This window comes from Gobio gobio (genome assembly GCF_949357685.1).
Source record: "Gobio gobio genome assembly, chromosome: 22".
Lineage (NCBI taxonomy): Eukaryota > Metazoa > Chordata > Actinopteri > Cypriniformes > Gobionidae > Gobio > Gobio gobio.
The window spans coordinates 25,782,543-25,808,049 of NC_137118.1; the positions used below are offsets into that span (position 1 = coordinate 25,782,543).

Sequence of the window (25,507 nt, forward strand, 5' to 3'; positions counted from 1 at the left end):
ATTAGCTGGAAACAATAGTACAACATTGCAACATCCAATTTACTGGATAAAGATGCCATTTTCAGCCATGTTACGAAGTCATTCTTTTATCCAGCACTAAGATGATCTTGGTTTCCATGTAGAGGAGTGAGATTGATCTGTATTGATGGTTTCAGTTGAGTCCGTCAGTGGTTCTCAACGCTAGTCCTGAGGACCCACAGCTTTGCACATTTTGTATATCTCTCTTATTTACACATAACAACCCTGGACATATGACACCCACAGTGGTAATACCCCACTTTACGTGGCACATATGCATAATACAATGCTAATGCCCATTACAGCATCTACTAGATATTTTTGCATTGTATCGAACAACAGCCACCCACCAGAACCTCAACATCTATGTCTGATTCCAAAATAAAGCTGCTTAACTTTTTCTCTCCACTGTGCCAGGGGCACATTCTGATGACATCATGCTTTTTTTCAGCATCCAGTAGACAAGTCCTCCTTTTGTGATCCAGATCACAAGACCACGTAGTCACAGGCCTCTGTAGACTGTAGCTGGTCCACTTTAACTTAGAACTTAGAAAACCTTTTAAACAAACATCTGATCTATTTCCATTCTCCCAGAGATTTCCCATCATGCATGATGCCATGCTTTTTACATAATTTTCTAGCATAACAGACCACAGCTTCCCACTTAAAATCCCTGCGGCAGATAATTGAATGATAATACTAATGAAAAAGTCATGAAACTCTGGAGGGCGCAGGTTGATAGGTCCATTACATGCAATCTGCAAGCAATCACATCATTACAGCATGGCACAAGCTGATTGGCATCTGCTGATCCTGCAGCCAATGAGATGCTCAACATTTAAATAGTCTGGTTCAGTTTTTGCTGTAGGCTAGTCAGAGAGCCTCTGAAACCCTCCACCTCCCCAGCTCCACCTGCCTTGATCTGCTACATGATTTATGTACGTCAAATCATGCAGCAGCAGCAGTTTGTGTATCTGTTAGCAGTAGCTAGTCCATACTTGCTCTGCAGCAGCAGCAATCATCAACAGCGTAGCATATCTAGTCCACCAATACCAAACACAACACTGTCAAATTCTTTAACATGCTAAAACTGTTAATAACTGTCGAGAGTTGTCATGATTGAATATATATGGAACACATGACATCAGGATGCTTTATGGGAATAAGGCAAGCCGGCGGAGGCAGTGTGATGCTTTGGGCAATGTTCTTCTGAGAAACCTTGGGTGGTGCCATCCATGTGGATGTTAATTTGACACGTACCAACTATGCATTGTTCCAAACCATGTACACCCTTTCATGGAAATGGTATTCCCTGGTGGCTGTGCTCTCTTTCAGCAGGATAATGCGCCCTGCCACAAAGCAAAAATGGTTCAGGAATGGTTTGAGGAGCACAACAACAAGTTTGAGGTCCGAATTCTGTCAATTCTGAATTCCCCAAATCTCAATCCAATCGAGCATCTGTGGGATGTGCTGAACAAACAAATCCGATCCATGGAGGCCCCACCTCATAACTTGCAGGACTTAAAGCATCTGCTGCTAACATCTTGGTGCCAGATACCACAGCACACCTTCAGGGGTCTAGTGGAGTCCATGCCTCGACAGGTCAGGGCTGTTTTGGCAGCAAAAGGGGGACCAACACAATATTAGGTCATAATGTTATGCCTGATCAGTGTATACACAGGATTGTTCCGAATATAAGACAGTTTTTTTCTCGGAAATACATCTGAAAAAACGGGTTTGTCTTTTATTCAGGGTCTAGACTTTAAGATTGAACATTGGTCTGGGGAGTCTGCTCTGTATTTTCTACTGCACACGCGAGCATAAATGTGCATAAATTAAATAACTCTGTACGCAATTGGATAGTCCTTCAACCAATCAGACCACAAGAGGGGTGATCAACGGGCAGCGACCCATCACTTCTCTATCCGTCATCGTGATAATCCCTCCAATAGCGGGCCAGGTGGATAAGCAAGTCTGTGATTGGTTCCCGCAAAAGTGTAACAGAAGCAGTAGAAGTGAATGTACGGGTTTCCAGACTGAGTTGCCAGGCGAAATCAAATCGCTGGCAGATCAGGCTGGGTTTACCCAGTCTAGGTCTAGACCTTTATATGTCAACAATACACCCGCAACAATAGGTGGCGCCAAATACACGTAAAACGAGAGTGCCAAGAAATACGGTGTGTCAGAGTGTAATGAAGTGTTATGGTATGCCAAAAGTGTTTATTAAATATGATAGTTGGTACATTTTAAATGTTGGTACATTTACTTTCAATACAAAAATTTAAATATCAAATAAAAGCATTTTCTTTATCAAAAAGCCTTCTTCCAAAAAGTACATCTTGAAAATGGGGGGAGGGGAGGTTGTCTTATATTCAAAACAATATATATATTAGCATACTAGAGATCTGAAGAATGTTTTTTTAGACAGTTCAGTGCAACTTCAAGTTCAGTGTGACTTGAGATATCTGAAGCGGCATGGCACGCTACACCTTGCAGCATGCATGAAAGGATGTGTTTTACCACAAATGTCACCAAGTCTGGCAGGATATGTTTGCATGTCACCAATGGTAGAAGGTTAATTTCCATTTGCAAAGAAAGTGGCAACAATGCTCGCCTTATACTGGCACTACAGCCAGCTGGCAAAGGCAACATCAATGTCTCATCTCTCCTTAAGGCAATGACCCAGATACTATTGACTATTGACCGGTTGCTTAATAAAGCCATTACTGTCTGCCTAGGCCATTTTTGGCTCATGAAGGAATATCTCAGATTCTTCATAACCATGATACCCTCCAGGGCAATCAGGAAAGTAGCTTTTTTTACTTTGTAGGAATTATACCTAAAAACGTGCTGTTATTAGTGTACTAAGTTCTTAATATAATTATATTAACATCTTAAATTAACTTTGGTGAGATAATCGCACACTACAGCTTGGTATCAGCAAATTACTCATAATACATTACAGTTAAATACATTGCAAAGCAGCATAATTGGATCATGAGTGACACTATGTCAAATGCACAAGAGATCCACGAGACAGACTGAAACTGTGATATCAGTTTCAACCTCTATTGCATGCTTCACTTCACTTTTGAACAGTACAGCTCTGACCACAAAGAAATGGTAGTTTTAGGATTTAGTATTTCAATGACTTGGTTCTTCATCATTTGATGTGTAGTAAATAATAATAATAACTCTTAATAAATCTACTATTAATAAATAAAATAGTACTCATGCTAAATCACAATATATCAATGTAAAAATGGATTCACCAATGCATCACTCTTCTTTTTTAAATGATTCTGGGAAGCAAAATCATAATGTCAATTTTAAATGAACTATTAATATTTCTGGTTATTGAAAAACATGGTGCTGTCAAGCAGCACTGCAAAAAAGGCAGAGAGGTGCTGTAATCTTCAGATAAATGTTACAGTAACACTTTACAATAAGGTTGTATTAGTTAATTAATGCATTAGTTAACATGAACCACGAACAACACCGCTGTTCAGCATTAGTTAATCTTTGTTAACGTTAGTTCATAAAAATCCAGCTGTTCATGGTTTGTTCATGTTAGTTCACAGTGCATTAACTAATGTTAACAAGATTTGAATAATGCATTAGTAAATGTTGAAATTAACATTAAAAAAGATAAATAAATGGTTTATAAATGCAGTTCATTATTGTTCATGTAAACTAATGTAGTTAACTAATGAACCTTATTGTAAAGTGTTACCGTTACATCTAAGGACAAAACCCAGAACAAGCTTACAACATATAAAACATGAAAAAAAAAACAATCATCATTTTGAGTCATGTTCTGTGCACAACCACAGAAAACAGGATGTACACTGATTGACAATGACAGGGTTTCAGTCACTCCGATTCATCTGAGCCAAAGACACTGAGCTGCCTCTGAAACTATAGGTCAAACTCCCTTATTATATTTTTATTGACATCTCAAAGTAGACATTTTACTTTTACTGACTGATTTCTTCCTTTCTGCCTGGCCCTGCAAAATTCTAAATTTAAGAATTGGCTCCCTTTCAATTAATTCATTAAAGTTCCATCTTGGTCCATGAATCTGTATTTAAGGCCAATAAACGTTACATTTAAACTTTTTAAAATAAAAAAAATAAACTATTTAAAAGCATCCTCAATTTAATTCTGAATACACAACCCTGCTGTATGCCTGTGTACGAAAATCACAGTTATTTACTGTACTCACCCTCATGTCACTCCAAAACGTTTTAACGCTCTACACTTAATTTGAGTTTAGTTTTCATTTTTTAAATGTTATTTTCACAGTTTCTTCAGAATAATGACATAGTGTCCCATTGTACATCAAGAAAATGGACATAGATCAAATTGTAAAAATGCTGTGCAATTATAACTCATTTTGAACTCAAGTTTTTTATTCATGTGTGGGTCTCTAGGCGCCAGTGTATCTGCACACCATGAAAGTGACTGAAATAACTTCAGCAATATGATTTACAGAGTTTCTCAGCTGTAAAAGAGACATTATATTGAAAAAGACCCCTGGTTCAGCTCACATTTACTTATAATTTCCCCAAAAACTAAGTCTACCATAGTTCTTACTGGGGACCTATAACGATCTGAGCGCATGGTCTGAAGAGCATGGTGCAGCAGGTGCACTTAGGGCGTGTCCGAATCCAATTTTGCTTGTTTAACGATGAAAAAAAAACGGTCAGCACGCTAGGCACATGGTCCAAAAGGGCTGTACCAGATCTCTTAATGAGTCATGGGTGTGTTTTGGGAGCGTAACGTGCAATAAACCAATCAGAGTCTCATCTCCCATTCCCTTTAAAAGCCAGTTGCGCTTGCACCATGGCGGATTCGTTATTATACATGGTTGAATTTGCGAGCGGAAAGACTGAACACTTCTCCAGAGAGGAATCCTTTTATTTTGAATATGTTAAATATGCTGCTCCCTGTGTGAGTAAGAAGTAGAGTGTACGTGCGTTATGTACCCGTCTATAGGCGCATATTAAACGCACCCTTTAAAGGAACTGTATGTAAGAAATGTATTTCAATTAATCATAAAATGGCCCTGATATGTCACTAGACATTAAGAAATCATGTTAATTTCAAATACTTATATCACTGACAATAGTTGTCCGGCCAGGATATTGTCATTTTAAAAGTGAAGTTGCAGCCCTCAACTGATGTTGATGTTGACATTTTGTGTTTTGGCCTGAAGCGCCACCCTCCACCTATCTACCAATCACGAAGTCAGTAGTTTTTCGGCATCCGGGTTGCCAGCTCTGCTCTAGTTACCACAGTTGCAGCTACAAACTTTTTGGATAAAAAATGTCTAAGGAGGGGGAGAGGGAATACACCGCTCTACAGTAATTTGAAAGTGATTGCAGTACCAGTTTTGGCCACAATCCTACATACAGTTCCTTTAAATAACACAAAAAATACTGTGTTTTTCACATGCGTTTTTGTTGGTCAATGGCGCAGTCGTTTTCAGTTGCCTTAAAATAGCAACAGCGCCAACAATGCACCTGGACACACCTCGTTTTCAGACCAGACTTCCACCATTTCATTTTCGAAAGGAAATGTCCTGAAGAAAATTGCTAATGTCTTATACGTTTGCGTCAATCATTTTGCGCTGGACTGCTTCTTAATTGAGGATCTTTTCAATGCTAGATTTTCTAAAAGGCTGATTCTGAAAGTGTCAATTACCAACACTTTGTGCGGAAAATTCAGATCCAGACAAAGAAAGTATCACACCTTGTTGTGAGTCCTTCCAAATTGCTTTTCTGAAAGAACTCAGAGTGTTGGCATTGCCTGTTTTCACTGATGCTGCCCTCGCTATCAGAATTATCGTAAATATCGTAAAAAGTTCCCTAGTTAAATATTGCACATGAACGCCCTTTGAAGTCGCCCACTTGAATGTGACGAGCTTGTAATCACAACTTCAGAAATGTGAATCATGAGATTTCTGATAGCATTTGAAGGCACCAGGAGACCACAGCTATGTCGTTATTTTCCTCACCCTCTGTGTAATTCATAAACTCGCATTTATTATGCACAGTACAGTCAGATGACTGAACATATAAGGCTGAACACAGCTACTACCAGTTTCTGGCATTTTCTGTGTGTGAGATTGTCCTGTATTGTTGTCACTGGTATGCCAGAGCACCAGGGTTGCCAGGTTTTCTCAACAAAACCCGCCCAATTGCTACTCAAAACTAGCCCAAAAACAAGCCCTATCGCGTTTCAGGGGGGTTCTCCGTTTGGGGGGTAAAATATGTGTTTTTTTGGCAGGGTTGCCAGCTAAAATTCGCATTCCCGGGGCTAAATATCACATAACTGGGGTCGCTTCAACCTGGACATGAAAAACAGCCCACGGCAACAGTGTTGAAGTAGCCCAATTACGCTGAAAAAATGCAGACTTGGCAACACTGCAGAGCATGAACTCTTGAAGCTCCGCCCTGTTGTTGGAATGGCAGGGAGCACCACCTCATTTGCATTTAAAGGGACACACACACACACACACAAACAGCACGTTTTTGCTCAGTCACAAAAAGTGGCAGTTTTAACATGGTATAAAGTATTTTGAGCTAAAACTTCACATACACGCTCTGGGGACATCAGAGAATCATATATTACATCTTGTAAAAAGGGGCATAATAAGTCCCAAATTTGACATTGCTTGATGCCGTCTTCAAACAGCAATTTTATCATGGGGTTGGAGGGTGTTCTGAATGGTTTCTAAGGTGTTGCCTTGTAATTATTTACTGAGGTGAAAAGAGCCTTTTGTGTCTATGATATTTTAGTGCCTAGATAAGTAGGAAATAGGATAAATAGGATTTGTTCTGTATTTTTACCATTATCTGGCACTTAAATTGCTATAAATATGATAAGATTAGTTTGATGGAACACCTCCTCAACAAGCTGCATGTTTTGATGTTCATAGCACAAATTATGTGTAGGTGCGTTTTTGGAGTATTGCAAACAGAGCCACGTTTTTCCAATGAGCCTATGTTGCAAGTTTAATACTTAGATGTGATGCTTGCCTTAGAATAAAAACACCAAATATTCTACACTCTTTAATATTGTTTATATCAGTTCAGGCCCTGTTGGATACTCTAAAATAGCATTAATAAATAACTTTATGAACTAATGTGCATTTGGTTGTTCAGCAAAGGCCAAAACAGAATTAAAGCTGAAATGCCACAAACTCTCAGGGACAAGTGCCAAGGTACAATTATGTGAGGAATTTCTGACCATCGTACAGACGAAAGGTCTTAAGCATGGGAGGATCTCTTAAAGAGAAACATATGGAGGCTAGATTAGATTAGGACGTTCCTGAGCATTCTGCAGTGTTGACTACAAACACACAGCTTAACAGCATGCTGTAGCACACTCGTAGGAAAATGCAATGGTTTGAGTGAAAAAAATGTGATTTCACAGTCTTGGTATTAAAACAATCCTAGAATACACTCTTGTTTTGTCCTGAATAACAATGGTGGAACTCACTCAATGAGTATTTGACCAGATTTCTGTGCTTAGCACCAAATAAAGATTATTTGATTTGCTCTTGGATCATATGATGAACTAGTTTGCAAAATATACTCTTACTGAAGCTTGCAGTTATTCACACATATGCTGATTTTTTCTTGAGCACAAAAGGAGAGAATTTGACATAACTTTTTTTTTTAATACAACAGGTTGTATGAAAATATTCTTTAAAAATGTTAATTTGAAAAAATCCATTGGCACATCACGGGGTAAGTGAATAATAACTGGTTTTACTAACCAGTGGGTACAACTTTCAGCTCACAAATTCCATTACTAACTACTCTTGGGTTCACAAAAGTTCTGCCAGGATTTGCCTGTGGATTTAATCCAAGCTGTTGGCATTTATCAACTAAATCCTGCTTGTACAATCAAGATCCAAATAATAACAGATGCAACACTTCATGCAACTTAAGCCTGAAGCTGTCCAAGATATCAGCGCTTCACTTGTTGCAGAAGTAGGCAAAAAGAAAAGCATTAAAAAGCATAAAAACACAGTGTTCAAAAGCATTCTTTCCCTCACCTCTACAAGATCTTTGCTGTAACTCTTAAAGATCTGATGACTGAAGAGATAAGAGGAGCTCATTCTTCAGCTAGTTTAAATGAGTTTAATGAAGGAGGAAAAATATCACTTAATAAAAATATATGGTTTCAGTTAATAGTTATACAATAGATTTTTACATTTTATCAAGAGTAGTGCAGGAACATTTCCTACCAGGGTCTATTTTTGTTGTTGTTGTATATTTTGTACTGGTTGCCAGGGTGTTGCTGTGTTGTCTACTGTTCTTTCCACACAACTGTTTTCAAGATCGATAACAATCAGAAATGTTTCTGAAGGATCATGTGACACTGAGTAATGATGCTGAAAATTCAGCTTTCACAGGAATAAATTACATTTGACTATTTATTCACGTAGAAAACAGCTATATTAAATTGAAATAATATTTCACAATATTACTGTTTTTACTCTATTTTTTATTTTTTTTGTCAAATAAATGGAGCCTTGGAAAGACTTCAGCCCCAAACTTTTGTACAGTGCATTTCCTTGAAGATTTAATAAAAAAGGTGTCAAACTAAGACAATTTAATATAATTAAATTAAATACTGCAAGTAATAAGTTAAAATACCAATGGGTCTATAGTACTTTTGGTTACACTTTATTTCGATAGCCCACTTTAGACATTCTAATAACTATAAGTAACTTTACATCTACACGTCAACTAATTCTCAGTTTTAGTAGACTTTTAGTTTAGGACTAAGTTGGCATATCTTGTAGAGTTACTAAAGAATAGTATGCCCAAAGGGGACCATTAAAATAAAGTGTTACCTCTGAAGGTATAACAATTTGGTGGAGTGGCAAATCCGTTTTCAGCTGATTTCATTATATGACGTGTATAACAGTCATCATTAAAATCACGCATATCTTGGTTTAAGATTTTGATCATATCCCTCACCCCAAGATGTTTTATCAAGAATTTGATAGAAAATCATGACATATCACTTATATTTAATCCCCTGGTGTGTAAGCCAAAGGCAACTGTGGACAGATATGAAAAACTTCATTTGATGTCGGATAATGGGAAAAACAACCTACGGTCCAGTTCTCCTCTGGCTATACATTCGAAACATAACGCCAATAATTAAGTAGCAATGTCTTGATATTGATTGAAAGGAATGATTAATAATGAGTAAGTGTCTTGAAGGTTTAAGCAGCAAGATGTTCAGTGCTGCACACTGTGTAAGTTTGACTGAGGTGTGTTTGATGAAGGTCATTTCCTTCCTTTCTGCACAGCCATGATGCGAGAGACTGTGCTGACTTAACTACTTTCCTGACTGCATGTCTCGCATGTCACACCGCAGAGCAAAGACCATATCTGCTTTCCCTGCTGCATTGTGACCAATATTGACAATAAACAGCAAATTGCTTCATGGTGACTTCACATTCTGATCTGCTGATCTGACATTAAAGGGATAGGTCACCCAAAAATGAAATTTCTGTCATCATTTACTCACCCTCAAGTTGTTCCAAACCTGTAAGAGTTTCGTTGTTCTGCTGAACACAAAAGAAGATATTTTGAAGAATGTTTGTAATAAAGCAGATAGAGCAACTATTGACTACCATAGTATTTTTTCCCCTACTATGGTAGTCAATGGTTTCTGCTTGGTTACAAACATTCTTCAAAATATCTTCTTTTGTGTTCAGCAGAACAAAGAAACTCATACAGGTTTGGAACAACTCGAGGGTGAGTAAATGATGACAGAAATTTCATTTTTGGGTGAACTATCCCTTTAAGCACCATAAGTCATGTTCTTTATTGTTAAATGCATTTGTGTTAATATTTTTTAAATTAAAACTGCTTAGGACAACAAAAAGGAAGATAATCCATACTTAAAGAAGTAGTTCACTTTAAAATTAAAATTACCCCATGATTTACTCACCCTCAAGCCATCCAAGGTGTATATGACTTTCTTCTTTCTGATGAACACAATCAGAGTTGTATTAATAAATATCCTGACTCTGGGTCCATTGAGTTTGAAGCTCACACGGCTACGGGGTGTTAATAAAGGTCTTCTGAAGCAAATCGATGGGGTTTGTAAGAAAAATGTCCATATTTAAAACTTCATGAAGTAAAATATGTTGTTTATTTTATTGTATTCAACTTACGAAAAAAGCGTAACTGGCGTTACACTTTCTTTGTAAATTGAATACAGAAGGCGGTCCGCCGGAAGCTAGATATTTTACTTTATAAAGTTTTAAATATGGATATTTTTCTTACACAACCCCATCGATTCGCTTCAGAAGGCCTTTATTAAAGGGGGGGTGAAACACTCAGTTTCAGTCAATCTCATGTCAATCTTGAGTGCCTATAGAGTAGTATTGCATCCTTCATATCTCCGAAAAGTCTTTAGTTTTATTATATTTATAAAAGAAAGATACACTGTACCGAGTCTTTCCGGAAAAAAAACAGCGGCTGGAGGCGGGTCGTGTGGGCGGAGTTAAAGAATCACGAGCAGGCGCAGCTATTGCGTTAAGACCGTCTGAAAGCTGTGACATCCTTAAACTTGGAGAAAAAAAACTTTATCCTAAATAAACCATTGAGATCAATCAGATTTAGCCATACATATATGATCCAGAATCAGATCTAGAGGCTGAAATTGAACAGAAAGAGCAACGACGACTACAGCAGGACGTCTCAATGGTATGTACTGTAACTGTAACATATATACTTGCCTAAAGGCTTGTCATGCGCAAGTTTCGCAACATTTGTGTGTGTTTACTCGTGGTTTATGAGGACATAATTTGGTTTATGGACTATTTTATGCGATTTAATGTTAGCAGTAGCAAGCGGAGCGGTTTTGCACGTCAGACTACTGCGTGTTTACATAGAAAAACAATGGAATAGTAGTGCATTTGAATGAACGAGTCAATAGCTAAAAACACAAAGACATTTGAAGCAGTTTTACTCACCGCCTGCTTCCAACACACGAGTCACGACCATGAACCTTAATCGCTGGGACTGCAACCCTCTTTCGGCATTAGACAAGCTAAAAATTCAGTGTTGAACTGGGGCTTGTTCATAAACCACTGTCGCCGAAATTCAGGGAACAAACAAAAACACTTGCACAACTCCGTTGCTGCTCTGGAAAAACAAACTCCATCCAATGTCCCATTAACGCTGGGTTTTTGGGAAGCTGTGCAGGGTTGTCTTGCCCTGACAACCAAAAACATGCATCTTTGGTGACATTGTTGATTTCGATACAGCGCGCAGCCGATGACTTCCCTAAAGCCGAGCACAGCGCGTTAATTGGCGTGCATTTGCTCTCTCGCTCTAGTCGCTCCCGCACGCGTGCCCTTCCGGGAGAAGAGCCCCTACGGCCCGTACAAGGACATTCCGTCCTATCTGACGTCAGATATACCCATACTCAAAAAAAACTTTTCCGAAACTTATGAGAAACCGAAAGGAGTATTTTTGGCACAGAAATACTACATCAAACGTCCAACTTTTTTTTTTGTGAAACTTTGTGTTTAGCATGGGAATCCAAGTCTTTAACAGTGTAAAAAGCTCAGTATGCATGAAACAGCTTTTCACCCCCTTTAAGGCCCGTCACTGCGATTATAAAGCTTGGATTAGCCAGGACATTTTTTTAATATAACTCAGATTGTGTTCATCAGAAAGAAGAAAGTCATATACACCTAGGATGGCTTGAGGGTGAGTAAATCATGGGGTAATTTTCATTCTAAAGTGAACTAATCCTTTAATGTAGTCTGGATCATATTTGGATGAGGCATGTCGGCAACATGCCATATACCGTGCCACATCCCGAATCTTTCTCGAAATAGGCGAATGAGGGAATAAATGCACAAGAAGTGACGGTAGTCAAGTCATTGACTTCCTTTTTATGAATCACCAAGGACCACGGTTTCAGTTAAAAATCTTTTTTACTCTTCTACTGAAGAAAAAAAGACACCTACATATTGGATGGCCTGAGGGGGAGTAAATTAACAGCAAATATAAATTTTTGTGTAAACTATCTCTTTAATGAATGTTGCAGTGATTTACCACGGATAAGACAAGTTAGTTATTTTACATAGCAATATGAGAAAAGACACCAATTTTCAATAATTTATTTAAAGCCACAAAATGCATTTTTTTGCCGCTAGAGGTTCAAAACAAAGGCGAAGCTTGATGACGCCTGGATTTCACGCTTTTATTATGCAGACGACCGCTTCTGCTTTTTCTGGTCATGCGTACGCAGTGCTGTTTTATCATATTAGATACATTATTTGAGTGTGTTGAAAGTTATGTTATAATGCTACTCTGTACATTCGCTTTGTGGCTGCTATGACACACTTGTTGCACACTGCAGTAAGCTAGAACAATATTAGGCATGGTAAAACATGGTACTCACGGTAAATCATGAAAAACGAGATTTAAACAATAAGACTAACTGTGTTGAGCTATATAACAATGATTTGTTTTCTGTTGATGAATGTATCCAAACAGTTGCTCACCTGTCTAATAAAAAACATAATATATTAAAGTGTCTTTGGTTTTTCCATGGTTTCTACAAAATAAAACCGGAAATCGGGGGTAACACGAATATGATGTCATTCATAGGCGACACAGACACGGTCCGTGTCCTGGTTAAAATTGATAATTTTTCTGGTTTTAAACATTCTTGGAAACATTTGGGATAATGTAAGTACACAAGTCAACAAAATATATAGCACTGTTCTAGTGGTTTTTGGATATTTGAATCCAAAAATCGTACATATTGTGCCGTTAATTCATTAGTAATAAATATAGTATGAAAAATAAACAATTCTTCGGCCAAGTCATATCTTTCAACTGTTTTCTGTTTATGGTTGACCAACAACACCACGTTTGGTGCATTATTACAGAATGTACGGTCACAAGTGTGTGTTTATCTATACTGATCTAAAATTTAAACATCACGTATATAGATAAGTGGTTTATCTACATTTTATGCACCAGGTTTAACCAATCCGAATAAAGAGTTGGAACTGTCATGAATGCCACTTCACATGGGCGTTTGCAGTGCAACGCTAAGACTAAAATTCTCATTTTCAAAACAAAAAGTGAGTCATCTGATTTTGCCTTGCTAATGAAGGCAATTCAAAACAGAATGAATATAAACTACTTCCTAAAATAAACTGGTATTCAACAGTTCCTACAGTAGGCCTATAGGCTATGTATTGTACCTTAATGTACAGAGTGAGAGTAGATCATAATGTTCCAGTAGCCTTTACGCCTATAGCCTACAACTATACCATAAAACAGGTAAGGTGTAACTCAGGGTATTACACTGTCATAACGTCGTGCAATATCACGTTGTATTAGTAAATCCAAATAGCCCAAATCCTTTAGGCTAATGACTATGAAAAATTGCTGCATTACCATCTTATAGGCTACTATTATTCAAAGGATAAATCCATTTACAGGAAAAGTGGTTTCATTAGGCTACTTTTCCAGGCTGATTATTAAAGCAGTTTACTGAGACGTATCGTGAAGTTCGTTGATGTGAACTGGTGAACTGAATCATTTGTATGAGTAGTTGTCTTACCGACTGATGCTGATGCTGATTTTCGAGGCTCAGCTGATCAATGCGGTAAATGATCCACCTGCGCCCGTGATCAGATGAGACGATCCGATCGCCAACAGCATGTACACACACACATCCAGCACTATCACGCGCTCACATTTACACTTTGATCAGTCGTCTTTCTTTGTGTCTTTCTTGGTTATAAATGACAGCAGCGTTGGAGAAGGAACCCTTGAATGAGACGGAACACTCCCACTGTGCGCGAAGTGGCCACAACACAAAGAAACAGCGCCGCCTATGCGTCAATACGGAATAACACAACACATCTTCCCACATAGGCCAACCCTCATGTTCTGTTGAGATCGAGATATGTTCCATATCCACAGTGGCGCCCCCAGAACATATAGGGGTGGCCAGAGGAGGATGTGTGTTATACGTGTTTATGTTTCTGGTTAATGTAACAATATGACTTTAAAGCCGCAGTCCGTAACTTTTTTTGGTTAAAAATATTCCAAAATCAATTTGTCGCGTTGGAAGATGCAGCTAATCAATATACAATCTTTTTTTGTTGGGCGGCTGCAGCGGGTGTTGCATTTTATTGTATTTCACTTCATGAACCAGACCTGCAAACTCTGGTGAAAACATGTTTCCGAATTAAATACTTGGGGGCCAGTTGAAATGTTTTGTGGTTTTAACATGTAAACGAAGCATTATAGTACGGTGCACTCTGACAAGAAAATAAAGGGAAAAGACAACATTTGCTTTAAAAAAAAAAAAAACATTTACACTATAGCGCTGGGCATTGACACAAATTTCACAATTTTATTTGATATTGATTAACATCAGGTACAGTAGCAAATTGTATGTACTGTACACTGTGTGTGTGTGTGTGTGTGTGTGTGTGTGTGGGGGGGGGGGGGGGTGTAAACATATTTATTCTGAAGCAAAATTCTCAGTTATATCAGCTTTTACTTACTTAAATCTGCATATTTGCTTTACAAAGGCAAATTTTTAACCTTATTAAATGAATCATCTTTCATGTCAAATTCTCACATTTGATCAATAAATTAATGTATAATAAGACACTATAAGGCTGTTACCAATCAAATAAAATAATTTACATTGCAAAATTATAACTACAATAAATAATGTTATGAGATTGCATTTTACTTATTTGTATATTCAAACGTTTAATTTTATTTGTATATTCAAACATCAATGATATTTTAAACATGAAACTAAACCGCCAGAAGGTGGCAGCAAGTTACCGTCTTAATGAGTGAGTCACTGAGTCGTTCATTCAACCGATTCATTCAAACACAGAATCATTTAGTAAAACACCGCGCTGAGTGTTGCTTTCCCTTGGAACTATTTTCGTCAGTGAAATAGAACAAAAAAGTCAATATTATTTGTGTCTAAAATGTAAGTAACTTATTAACTAGGCTACTTGTTTAATATTCAGCAGAACAGCTCCTTTAGTCAACTTGTGTTATTAACAATATCATAAGTTATAATTAAAACTCAATTTTTACCCCAGTATGTTATTCTGTGAGTTTATAACTTAGTGCTGTTATGTTCATTTGTTTTGATTTCTCCACGAATGTCTCTGTCAGGCAGAGACGGGCAGCACGAGACTCGAGTCTCGTGCTGCCCGTCTCTGCCTGACAGAGACATTTTTACCAGTGACTTTGTTACCAGAAATAGGCCTACACTATCCCTTATCAATCGCTGTTTACATTGAAATGTAATAAAATCTGAATCATACTCGCATTTCTGGTTATTTTATTAACTTTTAAGATACTTGTCCGGACAATTAAAGATCAATGTCGAGCCCTTACTCCAGTAGCAGTCCATGGTCAAGCCTTATGTTCATTCATTCTTGATTTATTTCGTGCTGTAAAAGCAGAGGTGACCGGTTCATATCTACAGTCTATGGTTCATATGCGCTGCGCGCTGCCGCTACAGTGATCTGTGAATGTCACGCCACATTAGAGCGTCAAAATTACATATTTTGACTCAAAACAGCGAAGATAGAACCTTTTTTTTTAGACTGTATTGTTGGAGTAAAATAAATAATGTTATTCAAATGTAACCCATTATTTCCTAAATATTAGCCTAATCCTCATTTAAATCCAGTAAAAATATGTTATGTGTTCTTTTATGTAACTGTAAATAGCGATTTGACTCCAGCTATAAATAATGAAATAAATAAATGACGCAATAAATATATTTTCATAACCACTTAATATTCAAAATAAATGTTTGAGAGAATACTTAAAGGGATAGTTCATCCAAAAATGAAAATTCTGTCATCATTTACTCACCCTCAATTTGTTCCAAACCTGTATGAGTTTCTTTGTTCTGCTGAACACAAAAGAAGATATTTTCAGTGTTGGGGAAAGTCACTTTGAAAAGTAATGCATTACAATATTGCGTTACTCCCTTAAAAAATAACTAATTGAGTTACTTTTTAAGAAAAGTAATGCGTTACTTTTTCTCACCTGGGCTAATATATATATATATATATATATATATATATATATATATATATATATATATATATATATATATATATATATATATATATATATATATATATATATATATATATATATACAGTATATATATATATATATATATATATATATATATATATATATATATATATATATATATATATATATATATATATATATATATATATATATATATATATATATATATATATATATATATATACAGTATATATATATATATATATATATATATATATATATATATATATATATATATATATATATATATATATATATATACAGTATATATATATATATATATATATATATATATATATATATATATATATATATATATATATATACATATAAACAAGCCCATACATATATATGTAGATATATTTATATATGCAACGGTAAAGACCTCTTCAAAATTGAAATAATAAGCTTGAGGTTAAAATACAAATTCACGCATGAACAGTAGAGGGCGCAGCTCTGCTGTGCTGCCATTCTGGATAATGATGGAATAGGATGCAGGAGAAAAAAGTTTTACCAAAAAAAACTAAACATCTAGTTATTTTCATCATCAAAGGTCAGCAGCAAGACATTGGTAAATTAAATGTAAATTAAATATAAAGGTAGATTATGCATAAAAATAGTTGTTTTATTTAACATTTCATTATTGGAGGTTTGCATAGTACTCTGATTTTGCATTTGACTGATTTTATTCATTTTGAGAAGTACAGAATCTTTATTGTGCAAGTGAGATAAATAAATGCTCACATTTAGCCAATAACCATCATGTTTACACACAATGCCTCTGCACTTATTTTTCTCAACATGGGGGCAAGAGAGCTGTCAGTCAAATTAATGTGAAAAAGTAACTCAGATATTTTGTTGTAAATTTGAAAAGTAATGCGTTACTTTACTAGTTACTTGGAAAAAGTAATATTATACGTAACTCAAGTTACTTGTAATGCGTTACCCCCAACACTGGATATTTTGAAGAATGTTTGTAACAAAGCAGATAGAGCAACCATTGACTACCATAATATTTTTTTTCCCTACTATGGAAGTCAATGGTTGCTCTATCTGCTTTGTTACAAACATTCCTCAAAATATCTTCTTTTGTGTTCAGCAGAACAAAGAAACTCATACAGGTTTGGAACGCTGCTGACGTATTTCAGGAATCTCAGCCAGTACTTCCGCAAAGCGCATTCTATAGCGAAGTAGCAGCAGTTTATAATTTAAGTATTATATATAGTATTGTATACGCCGATAAGGCATAACATCATGTCCTAATATTGTGTTGGTCCCCCTTTTGCTGCCAAAACAGCCCTGACCCGTCGAGGCATGGACTCCACTTGACCCTGAAGGTGTGCTGTGGTATCTGGCCCCAAGATGTCAGCAGCAGATCCTTTAAGTTCTATCAGAACCAGTATTAACTAGAATTCATCTAGGGGCCCACAGATTCAACATCCAGCAGTCCACAGTTAGCCAAATTATTACAACCTGGGTCAATTTTTTGTACACCGTTCTTGGGTCTGTCCTCATCTGGATGTCTGAGGAGGAAGTTAAGACTCATCTCCCCAATGAGTTCCAAGATACAAACGTGGTGATCGACTGCACAGAACTGCGTTGCCAAACTCCATCCTCTCTCCTGCTTCAAAGTGAAGTCTTCATCACTTTCACATCCCACCAAACCTTCATGGGATTAATCAGCATGGCACCACATGGTGTGGTCACCTTTGTGTCATCCCTGTATGCAGGTTCTGTCAGTGACAAGGAGCTTTTTAACCAGTCTGCAATTGTGTGTCTATTGAAACCTGGAATGGCGATAATGGTCAACAAAGGTTTTCCTGTTGATGACTGTGCCTTGCAAAGTCTGCTTACCTGTCGAAGGGGGAACAGATGTCGGCTGATGAGGTGAGGAAGACAGTCCATTGCTCGGCTGAGGGTCCCGGTTGAGCGTCTCATCTACAGGGTGGAGCAACACAAGCTGTTTTACACAGTCATCCCTCTCGCAATATATATTTTGAAGCCCTTTTCCTTCTTACTGTTGGGTGTGACAGCAGACTGCATCACAATATGATAATAACAATGTTCAAAGTGAGGCAAGGAAAAAGACAGGGCTTGGCTTACTGGGACTCGATAAGATCTCTTTATTTTCCTTAAAGTCACAAAACAAAATGTGGGCACAGCGCACAAACATACATAAAATAAAATCTCTTTCTCTTCGTTGGTTTCTTTGGTCCAGGTTTCCTCAAACTCTGTCCTGGAGGGCCACTGTCCTGCAGAGTTTAGGTCCAACCCTGATCAAACACACCAGAGCAAGTTCATCGAGGTATTCAGGATCAGTAGAAAATCACAGGAAGGTGTGTTGGATCAGGGTTGGAGCTAAACTCTGCAGGACAGCGGCCCTCCAGGACCGAGTTTAAGGAACCCTGCTTTAGGCAGTTCCTCTTTGCTCATGCCCTCGAGTCCCAGGCTGTGTCCGAAACCTGGAAAATGCTTCCTTGGGAGGACACATTTCAAGGTAGGAAGGCATCAAGGCACGTCCGAATCCAATGTTAGCTTCACTTCCTGTCTCCTGAGATACCTTCATCTGATCGATTTTTGAAGGCAGCACAGATGTATCCTTCGCTGACTTTGATATCCCACAATCCTGTGCGTTCCATTCTGTGACAGTTGAGCTGCTGGTCAGTTTGTGTGTAAAGGTACGTTTTTTACCATAATTTTCCACTTCTGATGTCATTTCTAGCGAGAAATTACTAATTTAGTAATTAAATATTTGACTATGACTCGTTGCCTTGCTGCCTTATCAGACAATTACTTGTTAGGCAGCTTTTGTGCATGAAAGCACCTCACAAAACTAATTTTGGACAGACTTCTTAGGCAGTGTAACCGTTTAATGATCTACAGCAAAATAGAGAGAGCTTTGGTGAGAACTAAACAAATATTTAATTGCTACATTAGTAATTTGTCGCTAGAAATGACATCAGAAGTTGAAAATGTTGGTAAAAAACGTACATTGGCAAAGTCTTTGGTAGGCTATGCGTATCACACCACAGGACATCAACCGATTCATCAACATCAGCCCAATTTTATCACTTTAAGTACAGACTGTAATATATATATATATATATATATATATATATATATATATATATATATATATATATATATATATATATATATATATATATATATATATATATATATTACAGAGTTAAAGTAAAGAGTGGATAGAGTGAAAAAAAATGAAAGGGTCTAAATACTTCTGAGTGCTCTGTATTTAATATCTTCTGACACAATTTTGCACCATTTTTGAAAGTTTTTTCATCAGATATAAAACAGATCTAAAGAAAGACAATAAATATAGGGTAGGACAACAAAATATGAGGAAAATATTAAATACACAATTTGGTTAAGGTATTTGCAATCATTTAACACATTTCTCCTTACATATAACTTTTTTGGCTTAAAATTTAGTAACAAAGCCTAGGGTTCTGTGTAGAACCCCAATTAACATGTTTTTCCCTAAGAGTGTACATTGACTACAACATAATCAGATTAGCAGATAATCAATTAATATGTTGTTGTTTCTCTCTTGTTTTTGCACGTTCGTAATTTCTTTGTATGACAGCCTGGCCAGAAATTAGGTCAGCACAATTTGTCATGTTTCATTGCATTATTTTCAGAGATAATACAATTGACTCCAAGCACAATGCAATATGCTTACAAAACACTTTGTTTTGTAATATTTGAATAAAGGGTGAAGGCCTAAGCTGGATATCACGTTTGGCCACTACTGTATATGGATGCAGAACGATTTGAACTGAAAATTTCTTGAATTTGTGTTGTATTATTTGAAGAAAATATGATTTTAATAAGTAAAATCATAAACAAAAGTACAATAATAATATAATAATAATAATTTAATAATCTGTGATCTCATTACAAGTTATTTTGCAGTACTTATTCTTAAAGATATCCAACAGGTTTCATCATATAAAATCATGTAAGAAATAAGCCAGTCTCTAACAGATCTCGTTCTGAGTCACAAATTTCAGCGCTCTCCTCCTCTGAAGCGTCATGAATCGGGACAGGATGATCACTCTCCTCTTTGATTTCATCTTGGTTGACGAGACTGAAACTGATGATCTAGAAAACGGAGATAGTATTTTAGTAGAAATAAATACAGTATGTTACAGCTCTATTTTTAAAAATCGTTTTAACTTTAATCATTTAATCTCAAAGAGCAATTTTGGACCACTGAATTATTTTTGAGTTTATAAATTGATCATAAGTGACTACATTAAAGCTGCTGTCCGTAACTTTTTTTGTGTTCAAGATTTACAAAAATTATATAATGAGAATTTACAACATGAATCCATTTTCCAAACCGTGTTTTTGTCTTACCCTGAATCATTATGGAACCCTTATAATAAGTGTTTATATAGGGACTATTTCAGACCGGTCTGGTAGGAACCACTGCAGAGGAGCACAGTGACTCGCCAAGTAGCTCCGGCTGCAATGTTCTGCAAGACGTATGCAGTTCTATTTATTAACCGCTAGAGCGCAAAATGTTACGGACTGCAGCTTTATGGAATTTTGCATGACTGCAGGACCTCTGTCAACAGATATTAATTTCGTCAGATATGCTATAGCTCTGTCACCTGTCCATGGCTTCCCAAAGATGTTGCTTCTGTTATGTGCTGGTAGAGATTGTGGCGGGCTATGAAACTACTGAGCCAATCTCGACCTACAGGAATCACAAATTCAAGTAAGCAACACAAGAACAGTGGGTTGATTTACTGCATGCATTGTAAACTTGAATAAGTTGACTCAAAAATCAGTTGACTCATTTTTTAAGTTAAGAAATTGAAAGTTTAAGTAAGCAGAACTTGCAGATTTTTATTTCGTAATCATACATTTTAATTGCTCTGAACTTGAAAATTTGAATAACATAATTTATACATTTAACTTAAAAAATATCATGTAAGACGGACTACCGGCACAACCGTCAACGCCCCTTTTTAGGGGAAAATAAACTAGACTTCCCATAGACTTCCATACAAAATAACGGCACAAAACAACGTCTGTACACAGCCGGCAGGCCTGAATAACTTAAAGGGATAGTTCACCCCAAAATGAAAATTAGCCCATAATTTACTCACCCTCAAGTCATCCTAGGTGTTTCACTTTCAACATTCAACACTTTTCCATGGAAGGCGGTCGGTCGAAAGTTGACTTGATAAAGTTTTAAATATGGATATTTTTCTTACACAAACGCATCGATTCGCTTCAGAAGGCCTTTATTAACACCCCAGAGCCACGTGGAGCATGTTATTTGACGGACAGATGCACTTTTTATGCACTTCAAAAACAGAGCAACTATTAATCAAATTCTAATGCTTGGATTAGCCTGGACTTTTGAAATGTAACTCTGATTTTATTCGTCTGAAAGAAGAATGTCATATACACCTAGGATGACTTGGGGGTGAGTAAATTTTGGGCTAATTTTAATTTTTGGGTGAACTATCCCTTTAAGAAATCACTCAGATTAAACATGTCAAGTAATTATACTGTATGTCCAGCCTGCCTGCCAAGAGCGTGAAAGATACATCCACAAACTTAATTTGGTCAATTTAAAAACATGTCCCTTCATTCTCCCAGCGTCAAATTGGTGTAACAAGTGAATGATTTTACTTCGTTTTTGCTAGTAAACATCTTTAAATGTATTATGCCTTTTTATTTAGAGTACTGAGAGCACTTTTCTGTCCAGCCATAGTTAACTAGTCTGACTTGGCTTCAGATAGCATCTGTACTTCATGATTCAAAAACTAAGTTAAATCATTCACTGGCTTACCTGGTGACTCGATGAGGTACGTGTAAATGTCCGGGTAAGACACCTCTGGCCACTGGGTGGGGTTGTTACACCAATTTGAAGAATGAAGGGACATGTTTTTTAAATTGACCAAATTAAGTGTGTGGAATGTATCTTTCACACTCTATGGCAGGCAGGGTGGACATATAATTACTTGACATGTTTAATATTGGTGATTTCTTAAGTTATTCAAGCCTGCCGGCTGTGTACGGACATTGTTTTGTGCCGCTATTTTGTATTCAAGTCTATGGGAGTCTAGTTTATTCTCCATTAAAAGTGGGCGTGAATCTGTTCAGAGACATTCTATGATATTGCGCCGGTTGTGCGCATCTCAAATTTTTAGTAATGGAAACTTTTCTCAATAACTCAATAAATGCCACCTTGCTAATTGGTTACACATTAAATTGCTTTGGTAGCATTAGCATAGCACTTGCTGAATGTGTACAGCAATATAAAACATTTAACATATATCTGTTCTCAAACTAAGCTCATGCTACATTTGTCATAGCCCAGTATCGGCTCAAGTTCATAAAAATCGAAACAATGAAACAATTCAATTACTTAAAATGTGTCAGTTTTGAGAACTCAAAAGAAAAAGAAGGTTCTAAATACTCATAAAAGTTAATTTGTTTGAAGTAATTTCTTTAATTTGAGTTGGCTCTACTCAAACAAATTAGGGTTTACGGTGTGGAGTTGTCACAACGAACCCTACCTGCTAACCTCTGCTCTCCCCAGTTGTTGGGCACAGGAATGTTGTTCTTTTGTGCAAATTCAAATGCAATTTCTCTGCATTTCTTTGGAGTAAGACTGTGGGTGGGTTCAGCCAGCATCCTGATGTTTTCTGCAAGCTCCTCTTCCAATTTCTCGGACAAGATCCTCTTGGCTTCTGCCGTTCCTTTGTACCCGACTGTTTTCTCTCTTTTTTCTTCAGCCTTTTTCATGTACCTCTGAAGGGTGGACCTGCCAATCTTCCTTTCCTTTGCCACTGTTCTGATAGATTTCCCGCGCTTGACTTCAACCAACGCTTTCTCCAGCTCCTCGTAGGTTACTGAGCCCCAGTCAGTTTTTCGAATATAGTTTCGTGGCATGATAGCTTTCCTAGTTTTGACAAAGACATGAAATGCATATTAAATCACCATGAATACCCACTACTGTTCAATACTCAACATTCAAAAGATTTTTCTAAAAATATTTGTATTCAACAAGGATGCATAATTGATCAAAAGTGACTGTGAAGACATTTGCACAAATGCTGTTCTTTTGAACTTTCTATTCATTAAGGTATCCTGTAAATAAATGTATTGCAGTTTCCACAAACATATGAAGCAGCACAACTGTTTTCAACATTGATAATAATCAGAAATATTAGAATGATTTCTGAAGGATCATGTGACACTGAAGACTGGAGTAATGACGCTGAAAATTCAGCTTTCATCACAGGAATAAATTACACTTTACAATATATTCACAAAAACCATTTTACCGTATATAATATTTCACAATATTACTGTATTTTTTGATCATATAAATGCAGCATTCAGCCTTGGTGAGCAGAAAACTTCTTATAAAAACATGAAGACGTATTTTCTTCTCCATTTTAATTCATAACCTTTGTTTAGCCTTTTTCAAAATTACAAAAATTTAAACCTGTTTAGTTTAAAAAAAATTTTTAGATTTTCAGTCTGGATGGCATTGTATGATTTTAGAGCTGAATAAATATGCTTTGACATGGGGGAGAGACAAACTTACTTTGTGTTTCTCTCATTTACAGACAGCTGGATATGATGTGCACCTTCAGCATGTTTGGTCACATGACAAAACAATGCACAGTTGCTTAAATACAAGGGTGGCTTGTTTTACCCCGGTCAACCCTATGTTCTACCATCAGTGAATAGTGATGCCGTCTGACAGTCTCTGCTTCAGGATTTGCACTCTGAAAGAAATAATTTTGTTGTAGCCATCTGAAGGTATAACAATTCATATTTACTTGACACAGAAATGGTACACAAATTACAAGAAAGCAGCTCAAATTAGGTTATTCAAGTAAGAAATTGAATGTCATGTTATTTGTTATAGAAATATGGAAATTCTGCAGTTACAACATGCTTTGAGCATATATTGTTACATTAATTTCACATGGATATTTACTGGATGAATTCTACTGCTAAATGTTTGATGTTCACTTGACTGTTATTATGAAGGTAATCGCATAATTAACATTTTTTGCTTGATAGGATAGGAACGTTCTGTTATGTCAGGCACTTTATCTCCTCAACCAGGGGTTCACAAAAGTAGTAAGTCTTAAAAGGATTTAAATTCAGTTTTATTAATATAATCTTAATTAATAAAATGCTCAATACACTAAAAAATTAAGTTGTACAACATTAAACTCATCATATTTTTGAGTATTTATTTTTAGAGGGCCTTCAAATAAGGGGGTCTTGGAATAAAAAATGTTTAGAATCTCTGCTCTCAGAAAATGTTGTCACTAAATATATAATTATGTTGTAACTGCAAATCATAATAAAAGCAATAAGACACTTGCTATATTGTAAATATAGTCACAGGTCAATGGGCATATTACCATATTAAAGCAGATTTACTTAACGACTATTTTGACATTGTTTGTACATGTATTGTTTAGTAAGCTTTAAATCGAAGTATATAACTGCTATAAATCTTTCACATCTTAAGCTTACCATTTAGAGAACAATCTGTTCTCTCAAAAGGACTTTTTGAAGGCTTTTATATTCATAAGCAGCTTGGTTTAACAGCAATTTCACTTCTACATTTACTATCATTATGCACAAATCATTTTAAACTAGTTCTTATGAATACTATTACTTCTGTATTGCACTACCACAAAAATGATCACTACCACTTTGTTTAGACATTAACTATGTAATAATAATAATTAATTTGAATCACTCAGTCAGTACCGTGGTATTAACATTTGACACCACAGAACTGCGTGTAAATGTAATGATTATGTACTGTCAATCTGTCCACAGTGAACATGACTTCATACAATACATTTTTTTTCATGCAAAAATATTCTTACAAATCGCTAGTGGATATTTGAAGCAGCTAAAAGCATCACTAAGTGAGATATGAGAAGTAAAAAAAAAACACACACACAGGCGCCACAAAAACCAAAACACACACTTACACGACAAACACAGACCTCTTCCGCCGGAATTTGTCGCCTGAGGGGGAGGGAGTTGTTGCCGGAAGTCGTCAGGGTAGTGGGCGGGGCTTGCTGTGCCACGTTGATGGACAGCAGTGGGGACGTGGAATTCAGTCCATCTGCAGCCGGGGCAAATCTCACACAACACACACAAACCCTCGGATCTAATAAAGTTATTCTTCTAATTCACTTTAACGCTCGTGCTTGTGCGTGGATGAACCTGTGTGTGTGACCGTTGGAAGCACGACAACAGAAGGTAAACACTTTTTAAACTAAGACAATCCT

General features: G+C 36.6%; 3 protein-coding genes across 12 annotated transcripts in view; 1 reads left to right on the top strand and 2 right to left on the bottom strand.

Moving 5' to 3' along the window:
* The window catches only part of cdc42se2 (CDC42 small effector 2), a 39,766-nt gene extending 25,847 nt beyond the window's left edge, over nt 1-13,919 (bottom strand). Inside the window, exon 1 of the mRNA XM_079804959.1 lies at nt 13,651-13,919. The gene's annotated coding sequence lies outside the window, so the exon portion shown is untranslated. The remainder of the gene's footprint in view (nt 1-13,650) is intronic.
* A 5,502-nt stretch (nt 13,920-19,421) lies between these two features.
* On the bottom strand, nt 19,422-25,259 carry LOC307119206 (uncharacterized protein). Its single transcript, XM_079805345.1, has 5 exons — nt 25,205-25,259; nt 23,785-23,968; nt 22,748-23,133; nt 20,825-20,910; nt 19,422-20,309 (listed from the first exon to the last, which is right to left on the bottom strand). The coding sequence occupies exons 3-5, from the start codon at nt 23,121-23,123 to the stop codon at nt 20,163-20,165; spliced, it is 609 nt and encodes a 202-aa protein (XP_079661471.1). The 5' UTR covers nt 23,124-23,133; nt 23,785-23,968; nt 25,205-25,259; the 3' UTR covers nt 19,422-20,162.
* Nucleotides 25,244-25,507, top strand: part of sec31a (SEC31 homolog A, COPII coat complex component) — a 54,199-nt gene continuing 53,935 nt past the window's right edge. For 8 of the 10 annotated variants that reach the window (XM_079805318.1, XM_079805321.1, XM_079805322.1 and 5 more), the window contains exon 1: nt 25,266-25,478. The gene's annotated coding sequence lies outside the window, so the exon portion shown is untranslated. Of the gene's footprint in view, nt 25,479-25,507 lie in introns of all 10 variants that reach the window. The other 2 variants (XM_079805326.1, XM_079805320.1) reach the window with 2 other exon arrangements.

What these genes read in the sequence shown, in the direction of transcription:
- LOC307119206 (XM_079805345.1), bottom strand. Translation starts at nt 23,123, where the DNA reads ATGCCACGAAACTATATTCGAAAAACTGACTGGGGCTCAGTAACCTAC. An exon ending in GGGAGAGCAGAGGTTAGCAG is followed by an intron (nt 20,911 to 22,747) that starts GTAGGGTTCGTT and finishes TGATTCCTGTAG; the next exon opens with GTCGAGATTGGCTCAGTAGT. An exon ending in CTTTGGGAAGCCATGGACAG is followed by an intron (nt 20,310 to 20,824) that starts GTGACAGAGCTA and finishes TCCGTTTTCTAG; the next exon opens with ATCATCAGTTTCAGTCTCGT.